We start from the raw sequence: 14,229 nt of genomic DNA on the forward strand, positions 1-14,229 counted from the left end.
TTTTTTTTTTTTCTTTTTTCTTTTTCTTCTTTTCTTTAACATTGTATTTTTGAAATTCCAAATTCTACTCTAGATTTTTAATTTTAGCCTTTTGATATATGTTATCAATTTTGTACCTATAGTTTTTTTCATAATTTCTGTGACTTTTTTATCCCTCTGTTTCTTTCTTTTCTTCTTTTATATAACATCGTATATCTGCAATTCCAAACTCTACTCAAGATTTTTAATTTATGCTTTTTGGTATTTGATATCAATTTTGTACCTGTATTTTCTTTATAATTTTTGCGACATTGTTTTTGTTGGTTTGTTTGTTTTCTCTCTTTATTTTTCTTCTTCTTCTTTTTTTTTTTTTTTTAACATTGTATTTTTGAAATTCCAAACTCTACTCTAGATTTTTAATTTTTGCTTTTTGGTATTAGTTATCAATTTTGTACCTGTAGTTTCTTTATTACTTTCACGACCTTGTTTGTTTTTCTTTATTCGTTTTTTCTCTCTTTCTTTTCCTTCTTCTTTTCATTAACATCGCATTTTTGAAATTCCAAACTCTACTCTAGATTTCTAATTTTTGTTTTTATGTATTTGTTACCAATTTTGTACCTTTAAGAACCCAATCTTCAGGACCCATTTTTCACTAGTGTACGAGATTACTGGCTGGACTGCTCTCTCTCCCTTTGGACTCTCCATTTTCTCCACCAGGTCACCTGTATCTCCTCCCTAACCCCTCTCTACTCTACCCAACTCTGTGAATTTCTGTGTGTTCCAGACGGTGGAGAACACTTAAGGAACTGATTACTGGCTGGATCTGTCTCCCTCCTTTTCATTTCCCCCTTTTATCCTTCTGGCCACCTCTGTCTCCTGCCTCCTTCTTCTCTTCCCTGTATAACTCCGTGAACATCTCTGAGCGGTCCAGTTGTGGAGTGCACACAAGGAAGTGACTACTGGCTAGCCCACTCTCTCCACTATTGATTCCACCTCATCTCATTTGGGTCACCTCTAACTCCCTCCTCCCTCTTCTCTTCTCCATGTAACGCTGTGCACCTCTCTGAGTGACCCTCACAGTAGAGAAACTTTTCATCTTTAACGTAGATGTTTTATCAGTGGTGCTGTACAGAAGGAGAAGTTTTGAAACTACTGTAAAATTAAGACCGATAACTGGAAGTAGGAGGCTTAAGTCCAAACCCTGACTCCAGGGAACTCCTGACTCCAAGGAACATTAATTGACAGGAGCTCATCAAACGCCTCCATACCGACACTGAAACCAAGCACCACACAAGGGCCAACAAGTTCCAGGGAAAGACATAACAAGCAAATTCTCCAGCAACAAGGAACACAGCCCTGAGCTTCAAGATACAGGCTGCCCAAAGTCACCCCAAAACCATAGACATCTCATAACTCATTACTGGACATTTCATTACACTTCAGAGAGAAGAAATACAGCTCCATCCACCAGAACATCGACACAAGCTTCCCTAACCAGGAAACCTTGACAAGCCACCTGTACAAACCCACACACAGCAAGGAAACGCCACAATAAAGAGAACTCCACAAACTGCCAGAATACAGAAAGGACACCCCAAACTCAGCAATTTAAACAAGATGAAGAGACAGAGGAATACCCAGCAGATAAAGGAACAGGATAAATGCCCACCAAACCAAACAAAAGAGGAAGAGATAGGGAATCTACCTGATAAAGAATTCCGAATAATGATAGTGAAATTGATCCAAAATCTTGAAATTAAAATGGAATCACAGATAAATAGCCTGGAGGCAAGGATTGAGAAGATGCAAGAAAGGTTTAACAAGGACTTAGAAGAAATAAAAAAGAGTCAATATATAATGAATAATGCAATAAGTGAAATTAAAAACACTCTGGAGGCAACAAATAGTAGAATAACAGAGGCAGAAGATAGGATTAGTGAATTAGAAGATAGAATGGTAGAAATAAATGAATCAGAGAGGATAAAAGAAAAACGAATTAAAAGAAATGAGGACAATCTCAGAGACCTCCAGGACAATATTAAACACTACAACATTCGAATCATAGGGATCCCAGAAGAAGAAGACAAAAAGAAAGACCATGAGAAAATACTTGAGGAGATAATAGTTGAAAACTTCCCTAAAATGGGGAAGGAAATAATCACCCAAGTCCAAGAAACCCAGAGAGTCCCAAACAGGATAAACCCAAGGCGAAACACCCCAAGACACATAGTAATCAAATTAACAAAGATCAAACACAAAGAACAAATATTAAAAGCAGCAAGGGAAAAACAACAAATAACACAAAAGGGAATTCCCATGAGGATAACAGCTGATCTTTCAATAGAAACTCTTCAAGCCAGGAGGGAATGGCAAGACATACTTAAAATGATGAAAGAAAATAACCTACAGCCCAGATTATTGTACCCAGCAAGGATCTCATTCAAGTATGAAGGAGAAATCAAAAGCTTTTCAGACAAGCAAAAGCTGAGAGAATTCTGCACCACCAAACCAGCTCTCCAACAAATACTAAAGGATATTCTCTAGACAGGAAACACAAAAATGGTGTATAAATTCGAACCCAAAACAATAAAGTAAATGGCAACGGGGTCACACTTATCAGTAATTACCTTAAACGTAAATGGGTTGAATGCCCCAACCAAAAGACAAAGACTGGCTGAATGGATACAAAAACAAGACCCCTGCATATGTTGTCTACAAGAGACCCACCTCAAAACAGGGGACACATACAGACTGAAAGTGAAGGGCTGGAAAAAGATTTTCCATGCGAATAGGGACCAAAAGAAAGCAGGATTAGCAATACTCATATCAGATAAAATAGACTTTAAAACAAAGACTGTGAAAAGAGACAAAGATGGTCACTACATAATGATCAAAGGATCAATCCAAGAAGAAGATATAACAATTATAAATATATATGCACCCAACACGGGAGCACCGCAGTATGTAAGACAAATGCTAACAAGTATGAAAGAAGAAATTAACAATAACACAATAATAGTGGGAGACTTTAATACCCCACTCACACCTATAGGATAGATCAACTAAACAGAAAATTAACAAGGAAACACAAACTTTAAACGATACAATAGACCAGTTAGACCTAATTGATATCTATAGGACATTTCATCCCAAAACAATGAATTTCACCTTCTTCTCAAGTGCACATGGAACCTTCTCCAGGATAGATCACATCCTGGGCCATAAAGCTAGCCTTGGTAAATTCAAAAAAATAGAAATCATTCCAAGCATCTTTTCTGACCACAATGCAGTAAGATTAGATCTCAATTACAGGAGAAAAACTATTAAAAAATCCAACATATGGAGGCTGAACAACACACTGCTGAATAACCAACAAATCACAGAAGAAATCAAAAAAGAAATCAAAATTTGCATAGAAACGAATGAAAATGAAAACACAACAACCCAAAACCTGTGGGACACGGTAAAAGCAGTCCTAAGGGGAAAGTTCATAGCAATACAGGCACACCTCAAGAAACAAGAAAAAAGTCAAATAAATAACCTAACTCTACACCTAAAGCAACTAGAAAAGGAAGAAATGAAGAACCCCAGGGTTAGTAGAAGGAAAGAAATCTTAAAAATTAGAGCAGAAATAAATGCAAAAGAAACAAAAGAGACCATAGCAAAAATCAACAAAACCAAAAGCTGGTTCTTTGAAAGGATAAATAAAATTGACAAACCATTAGCCAGACTCATCAAGAAACAAAGGGAGAAAAATCAAATCAATAAAATTAGAAATGAAAATGGAGAGATCACAACAGACAACACAGAAATACAAAGGATCATAAGAGACTACTATCAACAATTATATGCCAATAAAATGGACAACGAGGAAGAAATGGACAAATTCTTAGAAAAGTACAACTTTCCAAAACTCGATCAGGAAGAAATAGAAAATCTTAACAGACCCATCACAAGCACGGAAATTGAAACTGTAATCAAAAATCTTCCAGCAAACAAAAGCCCAGGTCCAGACGGCTTCACAGCTGAATTCTACCAAAAATTTAGAGAAGACCTAACACCTATCCTGCTCAAACTCTTCCAGAAAATTGCAGAGGATGGTAAACTTCCAAACTCATTCTATGAGGCCACCATCACCCTAATACCAAAACCTGACAAAGATCCCACAAAAAAAGAAAACTACAGGCCAATATCACTGATGAACATAGATGCAAAAATCCTTAACAAAATTCTAGCAATCAGAATCCAACAACACATTAAAAAGATCATACACCATGACCAAGTGGGCTTTATCCCAGGGATGCAAGGATTCTTCAATATCCGCAAATCAATCAATGTAATACACCACATTAACAAATTGAAAAATAAAAACCATATGATTATCTCAATAGATGCAGAGAAAGCCTTTGACAAAATTCAACATCCATTTATGATAAAAACGCTCCAGAAAGCAGGAATAGAAGGAACATACCTCAACATAATCAAAGCTATATATGACAAACCCACAGCAAACATTATCCTCAATGGTGAAAAGCTGAAAGCATTTCCTCTAAAGTCAGGAACAAGACAAGGGTGCCCACTTTCACCATTACTATTCAACATAGTTTTGGAAGTTTTGGCCACAGCAATCAGAGCAGAAAAAGAAATAAAAGGAATCCAAATTGGAAAAGAAGAAGTAAAGCTCTCACTGTTTGCAGATGACATGATCCTCTACATAGAAAACCCTAAAGACTCCACCAGAAAATTACTAGAACTAATCAATGACTATAATAAAGCTGCAGGATATAAAATCAACACACAGAAATCCCTTGCATTCCTATACACTAATAATGAGAAAACAGAAAGAGAAATTAAGGAAACAATTCCATTCACCATTGCAACGGAAAGAATAAAATACTTAGGAATATATCTACCTAAAGAATCTAAAGACCTATATATAGAAAACTATAAAACACTGGTGAAAGAAATCAAAGAGGACACTAACAGATGGAGAAATATACCATGTTCATGGATTGGAAGAATCAATGTAGTGAAAATGAGTATACTACCCAAAGCAATCTATAGATTCAATGCAATCCCTATCAAGCTACCAACAGCATTCTTCACAGAGCTAGAACAAATAATTTCACAATTTGTATGGAAAAACAAAAAACCTCGAATAGCCAAAGCAATCTTGAGAAAGAAGAATGGAACTGGAGGAATCAACCTACCTGACTTCAGGCTCTACTACAAAGCCACAGTTATCAAGACAGTATGGTACTGGCACAAAGACAGAAATATAGATCAATGGAACAAAATAGAAAGCCCAGAGATAAATCCACGCACATATGGACACCTTATCTTCGACAAAGGAGGCAAGAATATACAGTGGATTAAAGACAATCTCTTTAACAAGTGGTGCTGGGAACTCTGGTCAACCACTTGTAAAAGAATGAAACTAGAACACTTTCTAACACCATACACAAAAATAAACTCAAAATGGATTAAAGATCTAAACGTAAGACCAGAAACTATAAAACTCCTAGAGGAGAACATAGGCAAAACACTCTCTGACATACATCACAGCAGGATCCTCTATGACCCACCTCCCAGAATATTGGAAATAAAAGCAAAAATAAACAAATGGGACCTAATTAACCTTAAAAGCTTCTGCACATCAAAGGAAACTATTAGCAAGGTGAAAAGACAGCCTTCAGAATGGGAGAAGATAATAGCAAATGAAGCAACTGACAAACAACTAATCTCGAGAATATACAAGCAACTCCTACAGCTCAACTCCAGAAAAATAAATGACCCAATCAAAAAATGGGCCAAAGAACTAAATAGACATTTCTCCAAAGAAGACATCCAGATGGCTAACAAACACATGAAAAGATGCTCAACATCACTCATTATCAGAGAAATGCAAATCAAAACCACTATGAGGTACCATTTCACACCAGTCAGAATGGCTGCGATCCAAAAGTCTACAAGTAATAAATGCTGGAGAGGGTGTGGAGAAAAGGGAACCCTCTTACACTGTTGGTGGGAATGCAAACTAGTACAGCCACTATGGAAAACAGTGTGGAGATTCCTTAAAAAACTGGAAATAGAACTGCCTTATGATCCAGCAATCCCACTGCTGGGCATACACACTGAGGAAACCAGAAGGGAAAGAGACACGTGTACCCCAATGTTCATCGCAGCACTGTTTATAATAGCCAGGACATGGAAGCAACCTAGATGTCCATCAGCAGATGAATGGATAAGAAAGCTATGGTACATATACACAATGGAGTATTACTCAGCCATTAAAAAGAATACATTTGAATCAGTTCTAATGAGGTGGATGAAACTGGAGCCTATTATACAGAGTGAAGTAAGCCAGAAAGAAAAACACCAATACAGTATACTAACGCATATATATGGAATTTAGAAAGATGGTAACAATAACCCTGTGTACGAGAAAGCAAAAGAGACGCTGATGTATAGAACAGTCTTATGGACTCTGTGGGAGAGGGAGAGGGTGGGAAGATTGGGGAGAATGGCATTGAAACATGTAAAATATCATGTATGAAATGAGTTGCCAGTCCAGGTTCGATGCACGATACTGGATGCTTGGGGCTGGTGCACTGGGATGACCCAGAGGGATGGAATGGGGAGGGAGGAGGGAGGAGGGTTCAGGATGGGGAACACATGTATACCTGTGGCGGATTCATTTTGATATTTGGCAAATCTAATACAGTTATGTAAAGTTTAAAAAAAAAAAAAAAAAAAAGTCGTCTATTAACAGTGTATAAGATAAATTACCTAGAATTAGAAGGCAGGAGGCAGGAAGTCTTATTAGGTTACTGAAATAATACCAGTAACAGATAATGAGATTCTAAATTAGAGAAATGTTAAAGTGGAAGAGAAGATGTATCTGAGAACTATTTCAGAGATTACAAATTCCCAAACTTTGAGAAACAGAAAAGTGAAAAGGGAGATTCAGTCAGAATATCTGGAAAAAATGACAAAACCCCAAACAGAAATGATGAGGTCAGGTTGAATGCTTGGTTTGGAAAGTAAATGATGACCTCAAGTTTCAGCATAGTGAGGCTAAGGTATTCATAGAACAAGAGTGAAATACGCTACAAAGGCAGTTAAAAAAACAGAGCCCTAAAGACCATTAAGAGGGAATGCCAGTGAAGCTGTGGGCTTCCCCGGTGGCTCAAATGGTAAAGAGCCCGCCTGCACTGTAGGAGACCTGGGTTCAGTCCCTGGGTTGGGGAGATTCCCTGGAGAAGGGATTGGCTACACACTTGAGTATTCTTGCCTGGAGAATCCCATGGACAGAGGAGCCTGATGGGCTACAGTCCATGGCATCGCAAAGTTGGACACGACTGAAGTGACTCAGCACGCATGCATGTGCACACACATACACACGTGCACACAAACACACACAGGGAAGCTGTGGAGAAGTTAGTAACTTCATATCCTGCTGCCAGAAGACAATGTTTATACATATCAAGAGCAATACAGGTGTTTACATGCTTTGATGCAACTATTTTAAAGAATGTATTTATTCCGAAGACAAATTCATCAAAAAAGTAAATAGATGAATACCAGGTGACCAATTCTAAACAACCCAGATGTTCAATAATATGGTAACAGGGCTTCCCTGGTGGTCCAGTGATTAAGAATCTGCCTGCCAATGCAGGGCACATGGGTTTGATCCCTGGTCTGGGAAGATCTCATATGCCTTGGAACAACTAAACCAGTGTGCCATAACTATTGAGCCTGTGCCCTAGGTCCTTGGTACAACTACCAAGCCCAAGTACCTAGAGCCTGTGCCCTGCAGAAGAAAAGCCACCACAATGAGAAGCCTGCGCACCACAGGGGTTACAAAGAGTAACCCCTGCTCATTGCAACTAGAGAAAGCCCATGTGCGCAGTAACAAAGACCCAGCAGAGCCAAAATAAATAAAACAATAAACCTTAAAAAAAACTTACAGAAAATAGTTTAAAAAAATACTGAGTAATGAACAATCACAGAATGTTGACTTGACAGAATATAACTACAGTTTAGAAAAGGGGCTACAAAAACTATATTCCTTATTGTTAGTTATTTTTAAAATACCTATGCATGTAGTGTTTCCCTGGAAAAGTACTATACAAAAATGAAACCAAATGTTAAAGACTGATTGAATTAGCGTGGATGTATTTTTCACCTTTAAAAATTTATGGTACACTAATACACAGTTTAAAATGATTTTAACATTTGCAAAAAGGTTTTCCCTGAAAAAGGAGTGTGAGGAGGAGAGGAAGGAGGTAGATAAAAAGAGAGTATTTTTTAATGGCCTCAATATTCCTTTTTCCCCCAGTACACTGAATGACATGACAAAATACTCAACATTTTTACTTATGAAAAAATTTACATGTGCAAAAGAATATATAAATTGACATGGCAAGTAAAAAGAAAAATAAACCAATATGCAGATTATGTGAACATTACCAATATTGTGGCATCCCCCACATTTCTCTCCCCAATCGTATCCTTTTCCCCCATTGCTGAGAATATCCACTGTTATGAATTTGTGTTTGTCACTCCTTTCATTATTAATAGTCTTTTACAACATACAGATGTATCCCTGAGCCATCAGTTAAACTTTCTATTTTTTGAAATTTATATAAACTGCATCAAACTATTACTATTTGGTGACTTATTTCATTAAAGATTATGTTTTTGATATTCATCCATGTTGTCATGTATTGCTATAATTCATTCATTTCTTCTACTGACTTTGTTGTCACAAACAACTGAGCTTGAATCATTCTTCTTGAAGATGTCTCCAGGGTTTAATCTAAGGCAGAATTTCTAGAACACACAGTCCACCCATCATCTTCAACTGTAAAAGTTAATGCCACATTGTTCTCCAAAACGGCTACACCAAGTGACAATACTACTAGTAATCTCTTCTTGCTCTTCTACAGCCTCACCTTACTGCCTATTGTCTGATTCCCATCACTAGTCTTCACCTTCCTTCAGTTATTCCTAGGCACTGCAGTGAAATTAATATTACCATGTAGAACTTTGTCTTCTGCTCAAAAACTTTAAAAAATTCTTTTTTATCTCCTGACTTAATCATAAATCAGGCTTTTAAGTCCTCCACAATCCTTCCAAACCCACTGTGCCAAACTTATACTACACTCCTCAATGAATCTTTTCTTAAACTGGTTTATACTTTAGTGCCTCCATCCTTTTACTCATGGCATTCCAGCTTCTCCTCCCTCACCTCCGCATATTCAAATTCTACTGTCCTTTAAATTCCAATTCAAAAATTATTTTCTCCTAAGAAAGCCATCTCTCATCTCTATTCCTATGAATTACCTTTTTTTTGACTTTCCACTTTTCCTACCTTGTACAAAAACAATGATCTATTAAGCACATGTTGTGTACAAATGCTCTAATATTTTACACCATAATTGCTAACTTTCATAATAACAGTGCATGAAAGGCAGGTAATTTCATTCCAACGTAACAGAGGTGACAAGCTGCAGTGCTATATTTTGTGTTATTAGACTTGTTTGATTTCAGAGACTATTCTCTTTCTACTATACTGTCACTTTGACTTTAAAGTATCATTAACATTAATAATTTAACTTATGTGTACCCAATTTTGCTCTATAAAAGATCTGAAACACCTAATTACTTGCTCGAGTATATTAATATCATTCTTACAATGATCTGAGATGGCTTAAAGAATAAGATATAAAGCACAAAGGGGAAAATCAAAATCAACATAAAAAGAGGAAACAAATACACTACCTATAAATGTTAACATGGTTGCCTGCATTGTACACAAAATTTGACAGTCAAGACAACTCAGGAAAACACCAAATTTAATTCAGTGCTAGAAAGGAAGAAGCTCACAAGTGCCTGAGGGCAGGCAAGGATGTCCCATACTAAGCTGAAAATAAATTTTCATGTGATACCGTGTTTTTATAAAGTGATATTATTGTTGCATTGGAATAAAATATTCTTAAGAGTCTGGTTCCATTTGTGTGTCCTATATAACAACACAGTTTAAGTGTTTAATTTGTTGAATGACTGAATCTATTGAAGCAACAAAAAACTAACATCCACTGAAGACAGTAAAAGGATGGAAAATGGGCTTTTCAATTTGAAATAGCCACTGGAAGGAATTTATTAAAGTCAGAAAAAAATGAATCAAACCACCATTAAGTAGAAATGAGGATATGGCAAAAGTTACACAACACTGATTTTCAGAAGAGAATATAAACGAGAAAGAGTATTGTCCAGCAATACCTGGTTAGACAGAAATTAAATTGTAATAGAGAAGGCAGACAGTACTGTGAAAGCAAATGCTGCAGACTGACATGAAGGGAATGCCAGAAAATCAAGGAAGTAAGGGAAAGCGTTCATGGGGACATGACTCAAATTATTTATTGCAAGCTCCAGGCTGAGAAGACAGTTATTGATAGACTAGAGGTCAACAGAAGGTAAAAAACAGATTCATAGTTTAAGAGGAAGTAAAACAGAAGACTGGTGGTTTATGGTGGGAAAAATAAATGCAAACTCAGAGGTCTCTATATGATAATATATTTTGGGCTTTTTTCTGTATTTTTCCAAACAGTATTTTAAAATGTGAGTACCATTCTTAGCTTGTGAGCCTTACAAAAACAGACTGCAGACCAACTATAGTTTGTAGCCCCTGGTCTGCAGGACAAAATTCTAACTTCTTATTTTCACATTAAAAGACATTTATAACCTAATTCCAATCTACTTCTCTAATCATGTTATCCCACACTCACTTAAGTCTTTACTTCTTAGATGCATAATTTTTCAGTTTCCTGAATATTCAATCTAACGGCTTTTCATTGCTCTGGGCCATTGCTCTTGCAGTTCCCTTAGGTTTTTCTCTATTTCTCAGTTTATACAGTTATTTGCATTCAAAATCCACTGCAAATGTCACTTCTTTATATACCTTTCCCAATTACCCAAGGAGTGGTCTATTACCTTTTCTATTTAAAAACTTTTTTTTTTTAATTGTTCCTCTCTCTCTTAAATCCTTCATCATGCTGAGTGATATTCTCTTTACAGTCTACTTAATATCCCCAACTACCCTGAGTGTCCAAGTCAAGGATGGTCTTAACCATCTTGATAGTCCCACTCCCCGATACAGATGCCTAACAATACTGAGCACTATAGCACATGCTCAATAATTAACCATTAATGAAGTACCTCACACTTTTTAATATAAATATTTGTGTGTAATAATGACTAAGATAATACACTAAAACTATAGTTTTATACAATCTTAATTGAATTCCACTGTTTACATTTTTAAAAAATGAAAAATAATTTCACTGTGATTTTAAGAGAATTTTCTATTTTACATGCCTGGTTGTGTTCATGAGCTGTGTAATTATCTGTTCCATTATATTCTGTAAGCTGTTCTCTTCTTTTTTCTCTAGTAAGAATTTTATGAACATCATCCTCCAGTCTATTGAAGAATCCTCCATCATGTGACAAAATCTGAGAACTCAATTCCTGTCAAAAACGAATTAAGATTCATTATCAATCAATACAAAAGTGCACACATTTAATAAACCTAGTTGGCCACTAGAAGCATGGAAAATGAAAGAAAAATTATAATTAAGAGACAATCAACCATCTGATTCTTCTCTATCTTCAGGTGATAATCAGCAGAAACACATATGCAAATGTCCTTCTCTTTATATTTTTTGAGTTGGGTATTGCTTTATTTTTAAATTATTTTTATACATGTACCATACAATTTATCCATTTAATTAATTTGCACAATTATTTTTTAATATACTCATAGAGTTGTACAGCCATAACCCATTCAAAAAGTTTCATCAGCCCAAAAAGAAACCCACAACTTACTAGCATCATCTCCCATTCTCTCCTAATCCCTGCCCCCCTCGGTTGTTCTCTAGGCAACACTGATCTACTTTCTGTCTGTGTAGATTTGGCTATTCTGGATATCTGATATAAATGGAATCATACAGTATAAGGTCTTTTGTGACTGACTTCATTCACTTAGCAAAATGTTTTCAAGGTTCATCCATATTATAGCATCTATCAGCACTTCATTCCTTACTGCCAAATAATATCCCATTAATGGATACACCATATTTTATTTCTCCATTCATCAGTTGATGGACATTTGAATTGTTCCTTCTTTTGGCTACTGTGAATATTGCTGCTATAAACATTCATGCAACAAGTTTTTGTGTGGACATGTTTTCAGATCTCTTACATATCCAGGTATATATCTCGAAGTAGATTTTCTGGGACATATGGTAACTCTGTGTAACCATTTGAAAAACTGCCAAATAGTTTTCCAAAGTGACTGTACTATTTTACAGCCTATCAGTGTACTAGTGTATGAGGGTTCTAATTTCGCCACATTCTCACCAACACTTGTTATTATGCATCTCTTTAAATTATAAATACTCCAGTGAGTGTGAAGTATGTGTGAATGAGATTCACTGTGGTTCTGAATTGTATTTCTCTGATGGCTAATCGTGCTAAGTATCTTTTCATGTGCTTACTGGACATTTGTATATCTTTTTGGAAAAATGTTTATTCAGATATTTTGCCCAAGTTTTAATTGGGTTACTTTTTATTTCTGAGTTGCAGGAGTTCTTTATATATTCTAAAAACAACATGACTTGCGCATATTTTCTCCCATTCTGTGGCTTGTCTTTTCACATTCTTGTTGCGAAAAGTATCCTTGGTATCACAGAAGTTTTACTTTTGACACAGTCTAATTTATCCAAGAAATCACTGCCTAACTCAGGGTCACCAAGATTTACTTCTACATTTTCTTCTAAGAGCTTTATAATTTTAGCTCTTACATTTAAATTTCTAATCTGAGTTATTTTTTGTGTATGATATGAAGAAGGGGTCCAAATTCATTCTTTTGCATGTGGCTACGTAGCATTATTTGTTAAGATTATTTTCCCATTGAACTTGTCTTGACATTCTTGTTCAAAATTAATTCAACATAAATATTAAAGCTTCTTTCTAGACTCAACTTTACTCTGTCAACCTACATGTCTACCCTTATGCCATACCACACTGCCTTAACTACTCTAGCCTTGTATTACTCAAAGTTTTACAGTATATTTGAAAACAATTTTTACATATATTTTACACATGAATGATAAAGAGATGATTTTATCACAATCTACTCAACTATGTAAAATTACAGATTTTGTATGTTCTCCAAGAAAAGTATCATTTCCTTTCCTGTCATAAGACAGACTAAAGAAAATGCTCCTTTCTCTCTTATAGGTTTTCCCTATGTCCCACATTCTTGAGCTTTGATATTTTACCCATTTCAATTATATTTGTGAGCAAATAACCCAACAGTTCTATGACTGTCCATCCTCTTCCTTTCACAATATCTTAGAAAGAGTTTGAAAGAAAAAAAACTTATGTATCAGTGTTTAATATATACAAATGATAATTAAAATGCTTGTAGTGCACTTTATATTTCAAAACACTTACAGAAACATCCCTTTATTTGAATCTCATTAACATCATTAAGAAACTGATATAGGAAGAATCATTTCCCCAGAAAATAATCATGGTCACAAGAAGTTTAACTTACCCATTAGTGATTCTCCTGCTAAGTGGTATAGATAGAACTCTAAATCTGCTTCATAAAATACTTCCAGTATATTCTGATAACATTTCACTTTAAAGCAATGAATACAACAATGCTTAAAACACGGTTGAGCTTCTATGCAGGCTTCCCTAGTGGCTCAGATGGTAAAGCATCTGTCTGCAATGCAGGAGACCTGGGTTTGATCCCTGGGTTGGGAAGATCCCCTGGAGAAGGAAATGGCAGCCCACTCCAGTATTCTGGCCTTTGTTGTTGTTGCTATGTGGTGTCTAACTTTTTTGTGACCCCAAGGACTTTAGCATGCCAGGCTCCTCTGACCATGGGATTTTTAGGCAAGAATACTGGAGTGAGTTGCCATTTCCTACTCCAGAGGATCTTCCTGACCCAGGGATTGAACTGCCTCTCCCACACTGCAGGCAGTTTCTTTACTGCTGAGCCACTGGGAAAGTCAGGTATAGCATAATGATGGTAACTAATCAGCTTCTGGATTTCACTACTTTAAAGACTGCAGCTCCAGTCTTTTTGTCCTCTATTTTTTGATGGCTACTGATTAAGAAGAGGTGGCAAGAATACACAGAAGAACTGTACAAAAGATCTTCATGACCCAGATA

At 36.1% G+C, this 14,229-nt stretch overlaps 1 protein-coding gene across 3 annotated transcripts in view; it reads right to left on the minus strand.

Annotated features, from left to right (window-relative positions):
• Positions 1-14,229, minus strand: part of GKAP1 (G kinase anchoring protein 1) — a 94,039-nt gene that overhangs the window by 18,593 nt on the left and 61,217 nt on the right. For 2 of the 3 annotated variants that reach the window (XM_025281946.2, XM_044940237.1), the window contains one exon: positions 11,362-11,511. The exons of the other annotated variant lie outside the window; for it this stretch is intronic. In XM_025281946.2, the coding sequence (XP_025137731.1) occupies positions 11,362-11,511 (150 nt within the window). The remainder of the gene's footprint in view (positions 1-11,361; positions 11,512-14,229) is intronic. 3 annotated transcript variants of the gene reach the window in all.

Source organism: Bubalus bubalis, chromosome 3 (genome assembly GCF_019923935.1).
Source record: "Bubalus bubalis isolate 160015118507 breed Murrah chromosome 3, NDDB_SH_1, whole genome shotgun sequence".
NCBI lineage: Eukaryota > Metazoa > Chordata > Mammalia > Artiodactyla > Bovidae > Bubalus > Bubalus bubalis.